The sequence below is a fragment of the Arvicanthis niloticus genome, chromosome 11, assembly GCF_011762505.2.
Source record: "Arvicanthis niloticus isolate mArvNil1 chromosome 11, mArvNil1.pat.X, whole genome shotgun sequence".
NCBI classification, from domain to species: Eukaryota; Metazoa; Chordata; class Mammalia; order Rodentia; family Muridae; genus Arvicanthis; species Arvicanthis niloticus.
In genome coordinates, this window is record NC_047668.1 from 54,554,059 (window position 1) to 54,566,600 (window position 12,542).

Here is a 12,542-nt window from a genome sequence, read left to right on the forward strand (position 1 = left end):
CAATCCCCCTTCCTGGATGCCGTAGGGGGTCATCCCTATGGAGGAGCAGATCCAGTCCCTCCCAGCCTGTCCCAGCCTCCACTCAACCCTGTTGGGACTCCAGTTGGCCTCAGTTGCTGAAATTTGAGAGGAAGGCAGTTTCTGCTATGTTTAGACCCCAGGGGCCAATCTGAAACTATACCTGACTTGGAAAGCCCATCTTAGTGTATGCTTTGTCTCCAGTTATTTCTTCAGGGTCAAGGACAAGTGCCACTAAAGCTCTGGAGAACTTTTAGGGCAAGCCTAGGATGTCAATGCCTGTGGGGAGAAGTTGGCCCTGGGTGCTGATATTTAGAAATGTACAGGTTATACCAAAACCAATAAAGCCCCCACTGCTGACGGTACAGGAGTCATGCTGGAGCCCAGCTTGTCTTATATTTCCCTGAGGTGAGGTTTCTAACATACCAGAGAGAACACTGCTTATCACCCCACGAGAGAGATGCACCTGCTTTGTCTTGAGCCCTTCAAGGAGATACTGCTGTCCTTTGTAGGCAGGGCTGTGAGTGGCTGCCTCCTTGAGCGAAGGCAGAGCTGCCTGTGTGATAAGATGATCTGGCCCTAGATAGCTGGGACTAAGTAAGTTTCCCTGGATTGTAAGCCATGTAAGTCTGGGGGCTTCATCTGCTGACATGTGAAAGGCTGCAGGGCCCTGGTGTAGGAAGGCAGTGACAAGGGACCCACTTGTCACCATATTCCAGGGAGAAGAACTCTAAACTCTTTGATGTTGAATAAACATCTTGTAGGGAAATTAAAAAAAAAAAAATCACACTCCATTCTTCAGTTTTCTCTCTGACTTTGTGATCTGACCCCAGATGTGTTCATATTTACTGCTACCAAAAGCCCTTTAGGGCCCCTGGTATGCCGGTGAGCACCTGGGGCTACTGTGGGCCTAGCCCCACTCTGTACTGGCAGAGCAATTTCTGTCTTCTTGCCTTCTTGTCTTGAAGAGCCCTAGGGGCAGGGGGATGTGATTCCCTAACTTGACTGTGACCCATGTCAAACTCTCTTCACTTCCTGTCACTACCGTAGAAGAGACAAAGGTGACCTACATCCTGGGTTTCCTCGGGACTCTCTACCATTGATGTCATTACTGCTTCTTCTGCCTGCCGGAAGCCAAACCTGAACTTGGAACTTGAGCCTGAGTCAAATCCAGAGGCTGAGAGTCAAGGGGAAGACAGGCAGAGCAGGCAGAAAATCCAGGTCCTTAGGTATTGTCACAGTCTAAAAGAATAGGATGATCGTGGTCGTCATTAGTTACCAAGAGTTGGAGAGACTGGTGAGTCGAGACTATCTGCTGCTACAGAGACTTGGGACCCCAGCTCTGCATCCCTGCGTCTTTGGCCGGTAGTGATGGCTGTGGTGGAGTCGAGGCCAGAGCATCCCAAGCCTCCTGCATAGAGACGAGATCGCATGGGCCACTTCTGAAAAGATGTAAGATGGAGATGATTAACACAGCTATTGTGGTCCTGTGTAGTCCAGAACCATTAGGACCTTAAGTCTGGCCTTCCCTGGCATACCCTGCTTGACATGTCCCTCAAATATCACAGCCTTAAATGATGTTCCAACTGTCTAATGGAGGCATAGGAGACCCTACTGTGGGCAGCGAAGGCTTTAAGAGGAGCACAAGTTGTTTGGGGAGGGAGGGTAGATGGGTGCACTGGATGAAGCTCTTCAGCTCACACCCTGCTGGGGAGTTCAAGGTCTTCCCACTAGGAGCAAGGGTGGTTTTAGAAAATGCAAGAATAGCCAGGCGGTGGTGGCGCACGCCTTTAATCCCAGCCCTTGGGAGGCAGAGGCAGGCGGATTTCTGAGTTCGAGGACAGCCTGGTCTACAGAGTGAATTCAAGGACAGCCAGTACACAGAGGAAACCCTGTCTCGAAAGACCAAAAAAAAAAAAAAAAAAAAAAAAAAAAAAAAAAAAAAAAAAAAAAAAAAGAAAGAAAGAAAAGAAAAAAGAAAAAAAAGAAAAGAAAATGCAAGAATAGCCAGGTGTGGTGGTGGCACATGCACACCTTTAATCCCAACACTCAGGAGACAGAGGTAGGCAAATCTCTCTGAGTTTGAGACCAGCATGGACAGTCAGGACAGCCAGGGCTACACACAGAGAGACCCACACAGAGAAACCCTGTCTCATCTATCTATCTAGATAGATAGATAGATAGATAGATAGATAGATAGATAGATAGTTGGATGAGTGGACAGACAGATAAAAAACTGCAAGAATTACTGTGCTCAGAGTTCATCTTCCTCTCGACATTCCCCACTTGGGGGCTCAGTTCCTTTTCCCTCCTCTCTCCCCTCCTCTCCTTTCCTCTGCTCTCTCACCAATATATTTATTGTTCATCTACTATTCACAAGGGCTTCCTTTTACATTGATCACCATTTTACAGATAAGAATCCTGCTCTCTTCCCATGGCCCTGTGCCTTTTCAGAAAGACAAATATGTAAGAGAAAGAGACATCAAAAGTATCCATCATAAAAACCAGGTTGAGGACTAAAGAAGCTGCTGGACTGGTGGGTGCTGACAGAACACATGAAGCCCTGGGTTCGAGCCCCAGCATAGGGTTAACCAAATGTGATGGGCAGGCCTGAATTCCAGAAGGAGGAGGTGGGAGGAACAGAGGGTCAAGGTTGTCACAAGCTACACATAAGTTTGAGGTCAGCTTGGAATATACGACATCTTGTCTTTAAAAAAAGGTTCTTCCTTTAGAAGGCAAGGAGGCCCTCACTTAATGATACGGTGCAGTCCTTTGCCTTCAATTAATGAACCGGTGCAGTCCTTTGCTTTTGTTTGTTTGTTTTGTTGTGGTCTCTCTGTTTATCCCTGGCTGTTCTGTAACTCCCTTTATAGACCAGGCTGGCCTTGAACTCACAGAGATCTGCCTGCCTCTGCCTCCCGAGTGCCTCCTACCTGGACTTTTGGTTTTTTGAGGGGTTTTTTTTTTTTTGTTGTTTTTTTTTGGTTTTTGTTTTTTTTTTTTTTTTTTTTTTTTCATTTTAAGACAGAGTCTTGCTACATTGCCAGACCGGCCTGGAACTGGCAATCCCCCTGCCTCGGACTGAGTACTGAGACTATGCATGGTCCACCACACTTGGCTCACAGCGTACTCTTTTCCCAGGTTCCCGTGAGGGAGGCCCTTGCTGAGGGCGGGGGAGCTGACAGCCAGAGGGCTGCAATCAGAAGCCCTGGCTCAAACTGCACCCAGCCACTTGCCCTCCCTACCCTCCCATCTCCTCATGGATAATCTTCCTTTGGCTCTTGCAGTTAAGAACGCTCTAAAGCGTTCTCAGCTCAGCCTCTAGCTTGTCCGGAGTGTCCAATCATAGCGGCTGTTACTGCTGTGCGATTATTGTTAATTATCCTTTTTTGTCATTCATTTTGCACTCTAAAGAGATGGCCTGCTCTTTACTTGTTCCATCCTGCACATTCTCAAGCTGGGGTTCAGGAAAACCAGGTAACAGTTTGGCATGGTGCCTGCTGGAAGCCCTCCATCCCAGATTGATTGCCTTCCAATCTGATGGCTTCTGTACTGTGGGTTTAGTCTGTTGTTCTCCCAGAGAGCAGCCATCTGCCGCAACAGTAGTCCAGAGAGAAGAAAGGCAGGGGCTGCACAACGAGGTGAAGCTGTTTGGAGACGGATGACTGTCCTGGGTTCTGGGCCTCAGACCAGGAACCTGCTCCTCTCTTCCCCTGACAGTAAGAATCTCAGTCTTTTCCTCCTGCTGGAGCAAGCACAGTCCCATGCAGCCACTCCTAGTCCCGGCTCCACCCCAAGAGCCAGCCTCGGGCCTCCTTCTAAGAGAACTAGAAGAAAATGACCCCATTTCCTTTTCTGCTTCCTAAAGTTCGTGACCAAGCCCCTAGGCCAGTGACCTACCTTAAGAGGGTGCAAGTAACGGAGTCCACGGAAGAAGGGAGGCCAGGCAGGGCCAGGCAACTCATGGCCAAGTGTTCGGGTGAGGTGTGCGATGTAGCTTGTGGCCAGCACTAGCACATCCAACTTGGAAAGCTTGGTGTCAGGTGGTACTGCAGGCAGAGCAGCCTGCAGGGCCAGAAAGGCCTGACGTAGTGTCTTCACCCGAGTCCGTTCCCGTGCCGCGTTCCCAGGGCTGGCCTCACTCTGCAGAGAGGACCCATGAGTGCATCTGACACAGATTCCCATCTAACCCTGGCTTTTTGTTATTGTTGCTATTGTTGGAACAGAGTTTCATGTAGCCCAGGCTAGACCTGAAATCCCTGTGTAGCCCAGGATGGCCTTGTACTCAGGATCTGACTGTTTCCACCTCGTAAGTGTTGGGATTGTAGGGACATACCACTATACCCGGTTGACCCTGAATTCCAAGGGTCCATTAGTGCCATGTCTTCTGCTGAAACTCATGGGTCTCACTGGGTCTAAGCCATGCCTCATAATACAAATGAAGGAAGGCCTAGGCTGGGATCAGATGCCTGGAAGGTGGCAACGCTCGGCTCAGAACCCCATTTTCTTTCTATTACCCCATTATCGTTTGTTCCACACCCATGGGAGTGTGTGGCTCCTGCTTATCAGGGCACTCTGGGTGCCATAGGAAGCATAGAGCCACGCCCCTGCTTAGTAGGGCTGACCCTTGACCTAACTAGGTCCTGAGATGAAGGGGTTGCCATGGTAAAGAGAGAAAGACTGAACCAAGGATCAAACCCCACAGTCCTGGGCTACATACAGACTTAGCTAACTTGGTAGAATGTTTGCCTGGCATGTGAGAGACCCAGGGTTCAGTCCCCATTCATCACTGTATAAACCTGGTGTGGTAGCACATACTCTTAGCTCTTGGAATGTGAAGACAGAAGGATCAGAAGTTCAAGTTCTAGGGTACAGGAAAAGTTTGAGGCCAGCCTGGGCTATGCGAGGCTCCAGCTCAAACTACATACATATAAATGAACAAACCAAAAACCTCAGTCTCGGTCCCAGGTTCCCTGCCACTGGAGGCTGCTCAGGGACATCAGGCCATTCACATATCTCCTCTGGTCCTGAGTTTCCTCAGTAGAAATCAGTCACATCAACTCTCTGAGCTTTGCTATGAGGAAGCTCTGACCGGTCCTGCCACCTCCAGCATGTTACCAGGAACCTAAGGAGCCAGCATCCCACTCCTGGGCAGATCCATCAACACTGATCAAAGCTCTTCCTTCAGAGGTGGCACCTCACTGCCCTCCAAACCCTTCCTTCCCCAGCTCCCTCCTCTGAGTGTTCTTACCCTGCCATGAGCTGTTCCCCTAGCTCTGGTCCCTCGAGGGGCAGAGGTGGCTCTGCTCAATCTGTGGTTGTCCCAGCTAGTGTCTTCCCACAGGTCCTGCCTTGTCCTGTTGAGGCGGCTCCTCTTCCTGTCAGTGCCTAGAAGCAACCGTGCCTTGGCTTTATTATGCCCGTGCCCTGCTCCTGGCATTGCTGGTGCCTCTGTGGCCTCCTGTGACATGCCACTATGGTGAGGTATGGGGCTGTAGGCCCTAGAGCAGGGACACAGTACCCGACAGAGCCTTGGGCTCAAGCTCGCCCTGACAGGGTGGCCATCCAGCCAGCAATGTCTGTATCTGAAGGAGCTGGCGCCAACTCAGTCCTACTTCACTCCTTGCTCTGGGAAAACTGCCCACCCAGCACAACCCCCGCAAAAAGCCTCCGCCTGCCTCCCATCCTGGCTGAGGGGTGGGGGCACTGCATGCTGGGAGTGTCCAAGCCCTAGGTCAAGGCCCATGCTTGGAAGGCAGGAAGATGGGTTAGGAAGAGACTGCCCTTCCACACCATGACTGACCCTGACAGAGTAATCTTCTGTTGGACATGCCACTTCAGGTTGGGGTTCAAGTCCATCGTTTGGGGCTCTGGATTTCCAGCCTTTGTGCCAGAGACTGTCGACATGTATCCTGCTGCAGCCTTCCTTCCTTCCACCAAAGCCCACGCAAGGGGCGCTACTCTTAGCTCCTCAAACTTGCTTCCCCATTTCAGCTTCTGCCTTCCCATGCCCTGGTGCCTTCCTCCCGCGCTTCCAGGAGAATGATGCCATCTTTAGGGCTCTGCACTTCACTTACTCAGACTTTAACCCCGCCCACCACCAGCCTGTATCCCTGCTTGATTGGCAGGACCAACAGCCTGACTAGTAGCCTAATAGAACACTCCTAGCTCACTATATGCCCTGCACTGTGGTCTACACTTTATATGAGCATCTTATTTATTCTCCAGAGCAACCATAAAGAAAAGAGATCCTGTGTGTGTGTGTGTGTGTGTGTGTGTGTGTGTGTGTGTGTGTGTGGTTGTTTGTTTTTGTGTGTGCATCTGTTTCTGTGTGTGCATGTGTGCAAGTGTGTTTGGGTATGTCTGTGTGTCTGTTTCTGTGTGTGCATGTGTCTGTGTCTGTTTCTGTGTGTGTATGTGTGTGTGCATGTGTGTGTGTTTGGGTGTGTATGTACTGTGTGTGCACCTGTGTGTTTTGGTGTGTATGTAATGTGTGCACATGTGTGTGTGTTTGGGTGTGTATGTACTATGTGTGCACATGTGTGTGTTTGGGTGTGTATGTACTGTGTGTACACAAATAGAGAGGCAAGAGGTCTTTCCTCAGGGCACTGTCCACACCATTTTTTTACAAATCTAACTAAAAGATAATCATATCCCTTCCCCACAGGCTTTGTTAGACAGAGTCTCTCACTCACAGAGAGTTTGGCTTACTGCTGAGCCTAGGCCGGTTGGCCAGAGAAGCTCTGGGAAACCTTCTGAAAAAGTACTTGTTTCAAATGCAGAGAGCAGTGATGTAGGGAGATGAGACAACTTGACTGTTGTGTCTTGTTTTGTTCTGTTTGTGATAACATTATGCTGTATAGTCTTCTATGGCCAGAAACTTGTTACATAGCCCGGGCTGGCCTTGAACACATGGAAGTCCTTTAGCCTTGGTCTCCCAAGTGTTGAGTTTACAGCACAATGTCAAATCCAGTAAATAGGCTAGAGATGCCCATGGGATTAGGGACAAGTTCTCTTAGCTTTCAGCATAGTGGTCTCTGTCTCAGAAAGGCCTTCTTCCAGAAGTATCCATCCAGAGCCCTACAGAAGTTGAATCTGGCCAGTGCCAAGGCTAGATTTACATTACCACAAGGATGTCACAAAAGACCTGAGTACACAGGAACTTGTCCTTTCTCTGCAGGAGCTCATCCAACAGGAAAGGAGAAAGTTGTCGCCCAGACTTTGCCAAGCCTGGTGGAATCCACTGGCTTGAAGGGGACAGTGTAGGCAGAAGGATCTGAAAGCCACACTGTGGCTGCATGGAAGAGATTGTGCCTAAGTATGTTCTCAGAGTCAGGTGGCCTGAACGTCTCCAAAAGGCTCCTCTACTGTGAGTGCTTGGTCCTGGGAGGACTGCAGACTCATAGTCATGTGAACCCACACCCTCTCAGACTTCCACCCCAGAGACACGTCCTCAATGGAGGTGCTACCCAGTGAAAAGCAATGTCACAGGCTGAGGAGATGGCACAATGTGACAGTGTCTGCTTAGAGTGTGTGAGACCCTCACTGTGAGTATGATTCCCAGTACACACATGGCAGCTGTGCAGGAGAGAAAGAAAGAGAGAGACAGAGAAAGACAAGGAGGAGACACTTGGGAGACTAAGACAGGATCACCTCAAGTTTGGGCTAGCCTGGGCTACAGAGTGAGGCTCTGCTTTTAAAAAATGAAGGAAGGGAGAAAGGCAGGCAGGCAGGAAGGAAGTAAAAAGAACAAGAAGAGCATCAGTTCAATTTTGGAACCAGCCTGGGCTATAGAATGAGGTTCAGGACAGGCTGGGAGTCTCTTCCCTACAGAAGAAGAAGAAGAAGAGGAGGAGGAGGAGGAGGAGGAAGAAGAAGAGGGAGAGGAGGAGGAGGAAACAAAGAGCAAGGAAGAAAAAAAGACACATAAAAATACATCTACAAAGGCCCAGTGAATAAGAGCAGGCAGAGACCAATGAGTAGAGTTGTGGTTCCCTAGGAGTGCAGGGGCCATTCCTAGCATCCCAATATCTTGTACAAACACTGTTGCAGGAAGCAGAGAAGACACCAGGGCTCTTGGAGAGCTGGTCCTGAAGGGCTTTTACAGGATGAACATCTCTGAGGTCAGCTCAGAGGGTGTAGCTCAGGCCATGATGGGCTTCTTTCTCAGGGCTGACCTGGCACCACCTGGATGCAGTAGTAGCCACAGCCCTTTGACATGCTTTTGGAGAACGATCTCTGTGAGAAGTTTCTCAGCTCTGTGCTTCAGTCTGCTCTCCGGGAGATGAACACAGTAGGGCTGTTTCTGCATACTGCTCCCAGTAGGCTTCCTAGAGGATGCAGGTAGCAGACAGGCAAGAACATGCAATGTGCTCCTCCCCAGTCCTCAGATGTGCTTCCTAATTCCAGCTGGTACTGGTCCAGCTCATGAAAGGTTAGGCTTCATGGTTTTCGGTGGCTTTCAGTGACAGCAGGTTTACTTTTAGGTTCTGCTTCAGCCCTGCTCCATCAGCTCCCATGATAGTAAATTAAATAGTAAGAGGCTGTCACACTGTCCCACCCGCATGGGACAGGCTAAGAATGTGAAGGCAAGATGATGGCAGACATGTTGCCCTGGTACCTTTGACATTGGGTGGCGGTGGTTTAGTTAGGGTGGCCAAGTGCGTATTTCTAATCCTGAGATGTGAAAGGTCAGATGCCATCACTCCTATGAATTGAATTCATCCTCCAAAGTTTATGAACCTTAACTCGAGTACAACTGGATTGCATGGTAGGACTGGTGATGGTGGTCAGGTTCTGACCTTCAAGTGTGGATGAAAGTCTGGGCTGACGACATAGCCCAGTTGTAAGAATGCTTGCCTAAAACACACTGAGCTCTGGGACGGATCTCCAGCACCTCATAAACAAGGAACTGCGGTGTATTCCTGGAAACCTTGCAGTCAGGCTATGGCGGCCTGAAGATCTAAAGTCCAAGGTCATCTCCAGCTACCTAAGGAGGTCAAGGCCAGCTTCGTCTGGATGAGACTCTGCTACTTTCTCCTGAGCATCTTTCTTCTAACCTTCATTCTTAAGGTATAGGTCAAATGTCTTCTGATAGACTACAGCTCTTTCATAAAAGTAAAAAAGTAAATAAGTGGTCAGCGCCATCACCACTGGAGTATTTTTATTTATTTATGAAGGTTTATTATGTTTAATTATGTGTATCTGTATATGCACTATAACTGCAGGGACTGGTGTAGGGCAAAGGCCCCTTGGAATTGATGTTACAGCAGGTTGTAAGCTGCCTGTTGTGGGTGCTAGGAACTAAACTCAGGCCCTCTGTGCAGGGGCCGTGTGTGGCTAACTTTAAGTCAATTTGACACAAGCCATAGCCATCTGAGAGGAGGAATCCTCACTTGAGAAAATGTCTCCATAAGATCCACTGTAGGGAAGTCTCTAGAGCATTTTACTTAGTGATTGATGGGGAGGACTCGCATACTGGGGAGGAGGGGGATCTCCCTGGTCTGGTGACCCTGGGTTCTATGAGAAAGCAGTCTGAACAAGTCATGAGGAACATGCCAGTAATCAAGACTACTCGATGGCCTCCCGATCAGCTCCTGCCTTCGGATTCCTGCCCTGATTTCCTTCAATGCTGAGCAGTAATATGGACATGTAAGCTAATTAAACCCTCCATCCCCAAGTTGCTTCTGGTCATGGTGTTTTGCCACAGCAATAGAAACCCTAAGACAGGCACCAAATCCTCTTAGTCACTGAGCTGTCACTCCATAGCACAGCTGGAGTGTTTTCATTAAAACCCTGTCTTGTGGGCTGGAGAGATGGCTCAGCGGTTAAGAGCACTCACTGTACTTCCAGAGGTCCTGAGTTCAATTCCCAGCAACTACATGGTGGCTCACAACCATCTGTAATAGGATTTCATGCCCTCTTCTGGCATGCATACTTAAATAAATAAATACATAAATGAATAATCTTTAAATACCCTGGCACTCATGTGCTCTCTCCCCAGTTCCCCACATGTACTCTTTGTCTTCTCACTTTGGCCCAGGCCAGGGGTGGTGGTGGGGTGTAGTACCAAGTTCTGCCTCTCTATGAGGGGTGTTGGGGCATCACCAGTATTCACAGTAGACTGGCCTGGAGAAGGCCTGGAGAAGGCAGGGGGCAAAGTCTGGAATGAGAATCCATACCCCATGTTTCCCTTTGGGGGAGGGTCAACACACTTCTGCTGCTCACCAGACCTGAAGGGAAACGTGGGGTCTGAGATGAGTGTTGCAGTTCCCGGGCCTCCTCTCTGGGTACCAGGGTGTTGCAGGTGTACTGCCTGGAGAGGAACTCAGGATCAAGAGCCTTAGGTCCTCATTTCCCCTCGGGAGTGTCTGCATACCAAGCAGGAAGGGGAAAGGCATCAGGGATAAGCAAGGCCTTCCCCATAGCGATCTGTAATGAAGCAACTCTCTGAAACAATCCTCCTTGTTCATATTGCTTTATTGGGGGTGGGTACAGATGCATACACTTTATTGGGGTGAGCCATGGAGAACTCCAGGTGGGTGGTCCTCTCATGGGCGGTCATGGTTACCTGTTCCAGAGTAGGCATGAGAGGCTGGGAGGAGCAGCTCCACTCCTACCGGCTCAGATCTCTGCGATTCCTGGGATTTGAGCAGGCCCCACCTCACTGGTTCTTATGTGCGCCTGGTAGCCCAACCCAGTGCCCTAAGGTGACTCATTCCAGCATGTGGGAAGCAGAGGCAGGTGGATCTCTGTGAGTTTGATGCCAGCCTGGTCTACAGAGAGAGAGTTCCAGGACAGCCAGGGATACACAGAGAAACCTTGCCTCAAATCACCAAAACTAAATTAACAACAACAACAAAAAAACCCAAACCCTGGCCAGGCACAGTGGCATATAAAGGTGACATATGTCATTATGTCTAGGAGTTTTAGGCCATCCTAATCTACATAATGAGTTCCAGGCCAGCCAAGCTACATAGTGAGACCCTGTCTCAAAAAACTTTAGAAGGAGGAGGGGGAGGAGGAGGAGGGAGGTAAGCCGGCCAACCTTCACCCTAATAAAGACCCTGACCTTAGACCTCCCAGAACTGTTACAAACATCTCTTGTTCTTCATTACATTGCCCAGGCTCTGGGGTTCTTTCATAGCAACACAAAGCGCATGTTGATATCTGTTCTCCCTGCTGATACAACACATAAGCCAGGGGGGAATAGACGTCAAACGTTGCTTTCCTGAAGGCCTTCCATACCATTCACTAGTAATAATAGAAGTCACACGTTGCTTTCTTGAACCTGGCCGTTTCCTGAAGGCATTCCATACCATTCACTAGTGTGATTGAAAATGTTGTTGACCGCCGGGCGGTGGTGGCGCACGCCTTTAATCCCAGCACTTGGGAGGCAGAGGCAGGCGGATTTCTGAGTTCGAGGCCAGCCTGGTCTACAAAGTGAGTTCCAGGACAGCCAGGGCTACACAGAGAAACCCTGTCTCAAAAAACCAAAAAAAAAAAAAAAAAAAAAAAAAAGCAAAACAAAAAAAAAAAACAAAAAAAAAAAAAAACAAAACGAAAATATTGTTGACCAGCAGCTAGAAATGTACAGGTTTGAAATTCTAGAAATTATGTTTTCTCTCTTTGAACATTTGCCTATCTGTGGCTGCTCGGCACCTTTTTCAGTCATAATTTTTCCAAGGATGCTCAGGGTAGTTCCTCAAGCAGCTTACACACACACACACACACACACACACACACAAACACACACACACACACACACACACATACACCCCACTCCAAAAGAGGAGAGGCTGGAGAGAAGGCTCCACAGGTGAAGGTTCTTACCCTGCAATCCTAACATTCTGAGTTGGACCCATGTTTAAAAAAAAAAAAAAGCATCCAAAGTCCCACATTCCTATGGTGAGATAGGAGGCTGAGACATGAGACGCTCAAGGACCAGCTGGACTACAGTACACAGCTTGGTGCAGAAATAAAAAGAGAGACTGTACCTCAAAACAAGATAAGCTTCTAGGGGTTGGTGGTACACACCTTTGATCCCAGTGCTCAAGAGGCAGAGGCAGGTGGATCTCTATGAGTTCAAGGCCAGACTACAGCCAAGGCTACACAGAGAAACCCTGTCTGGAAAAACTAAATAAAAAGAAAAGCAAACAAACAAAAAAAATAAAGATAATCTGTTCTTCCCTCTGCCCTTGTGGGCCGACCACTTGGCTTAGTTTCTCAACTTGTCTTCTCACAACAGTTTCAGAATCAAGTGGTTTCTGGCCAATAAACAAAAGCAAAAGGCAACTGTTCAGCAAAGGGTTCTGATGAAAACTGGGAACAAAATCAGGCATCTGTCTCTACAAGGGGTGATCCTGGCAGACAGCCAAGCTGGGTGGGTAAGGATGCACACATCCTTATATTCAGTTTCAGCCAAGGAGCAGTCCTTCCAGGTAGAGCTGGGAGTTTTCACCCCTGGAGAGTCAGGCACGTTTATTTACAAACACAAGTTGTTTATCAGCTCTACAAGAGGAAGT

General features: G+C 48.8%; 2 protein-coding genes across 6 annotated transcripts in view; one reads left to right on the plus strand and one right to left on the minus strand.

Moving 5' to 3' along the window:
- The window catches only part of Prr30 (proline rich 30), a 59,364-nt gene that overhangs the window by 40,174 nt on the left and 6,648 nt on the right, over positions 1 to 12,542 (plus strand). The window lies entirely within an intron of this gene.
- The window catches only part of Tcf23 (transcription factor 23), a 20,500-nt gene continuing 7,958 nt past the window's right edge, over positions 1 to 12,542 (minus strand). The window contains exons 2-4 of one of the 2 annotated variants that reach the window (XM_076942176.1): positions 5,270 to 5,406; positions 3,919 to 4,161; positions 1 to 1,460 (exon numbers count right to left, since the gene is read on the minus strand). In XM_076942176.1, the coding sequence (XP_076798291.1) occupies positions 1,290 to 1,460; positions 3,919 to 4,161; positions 5,270 to 5,406 (551 nt within the window). In that variant the 3' untranslated portion in view covers positions 1 to 1,289. Of the gene's footprint in view, positions 1,461 to 3,918; positions 4,162 to 5,269; positions 6,288 to 12,542 lie in introns of those variants that run through there. The other variant, XM_034513822.2, reaches the window with a different exon arrangement.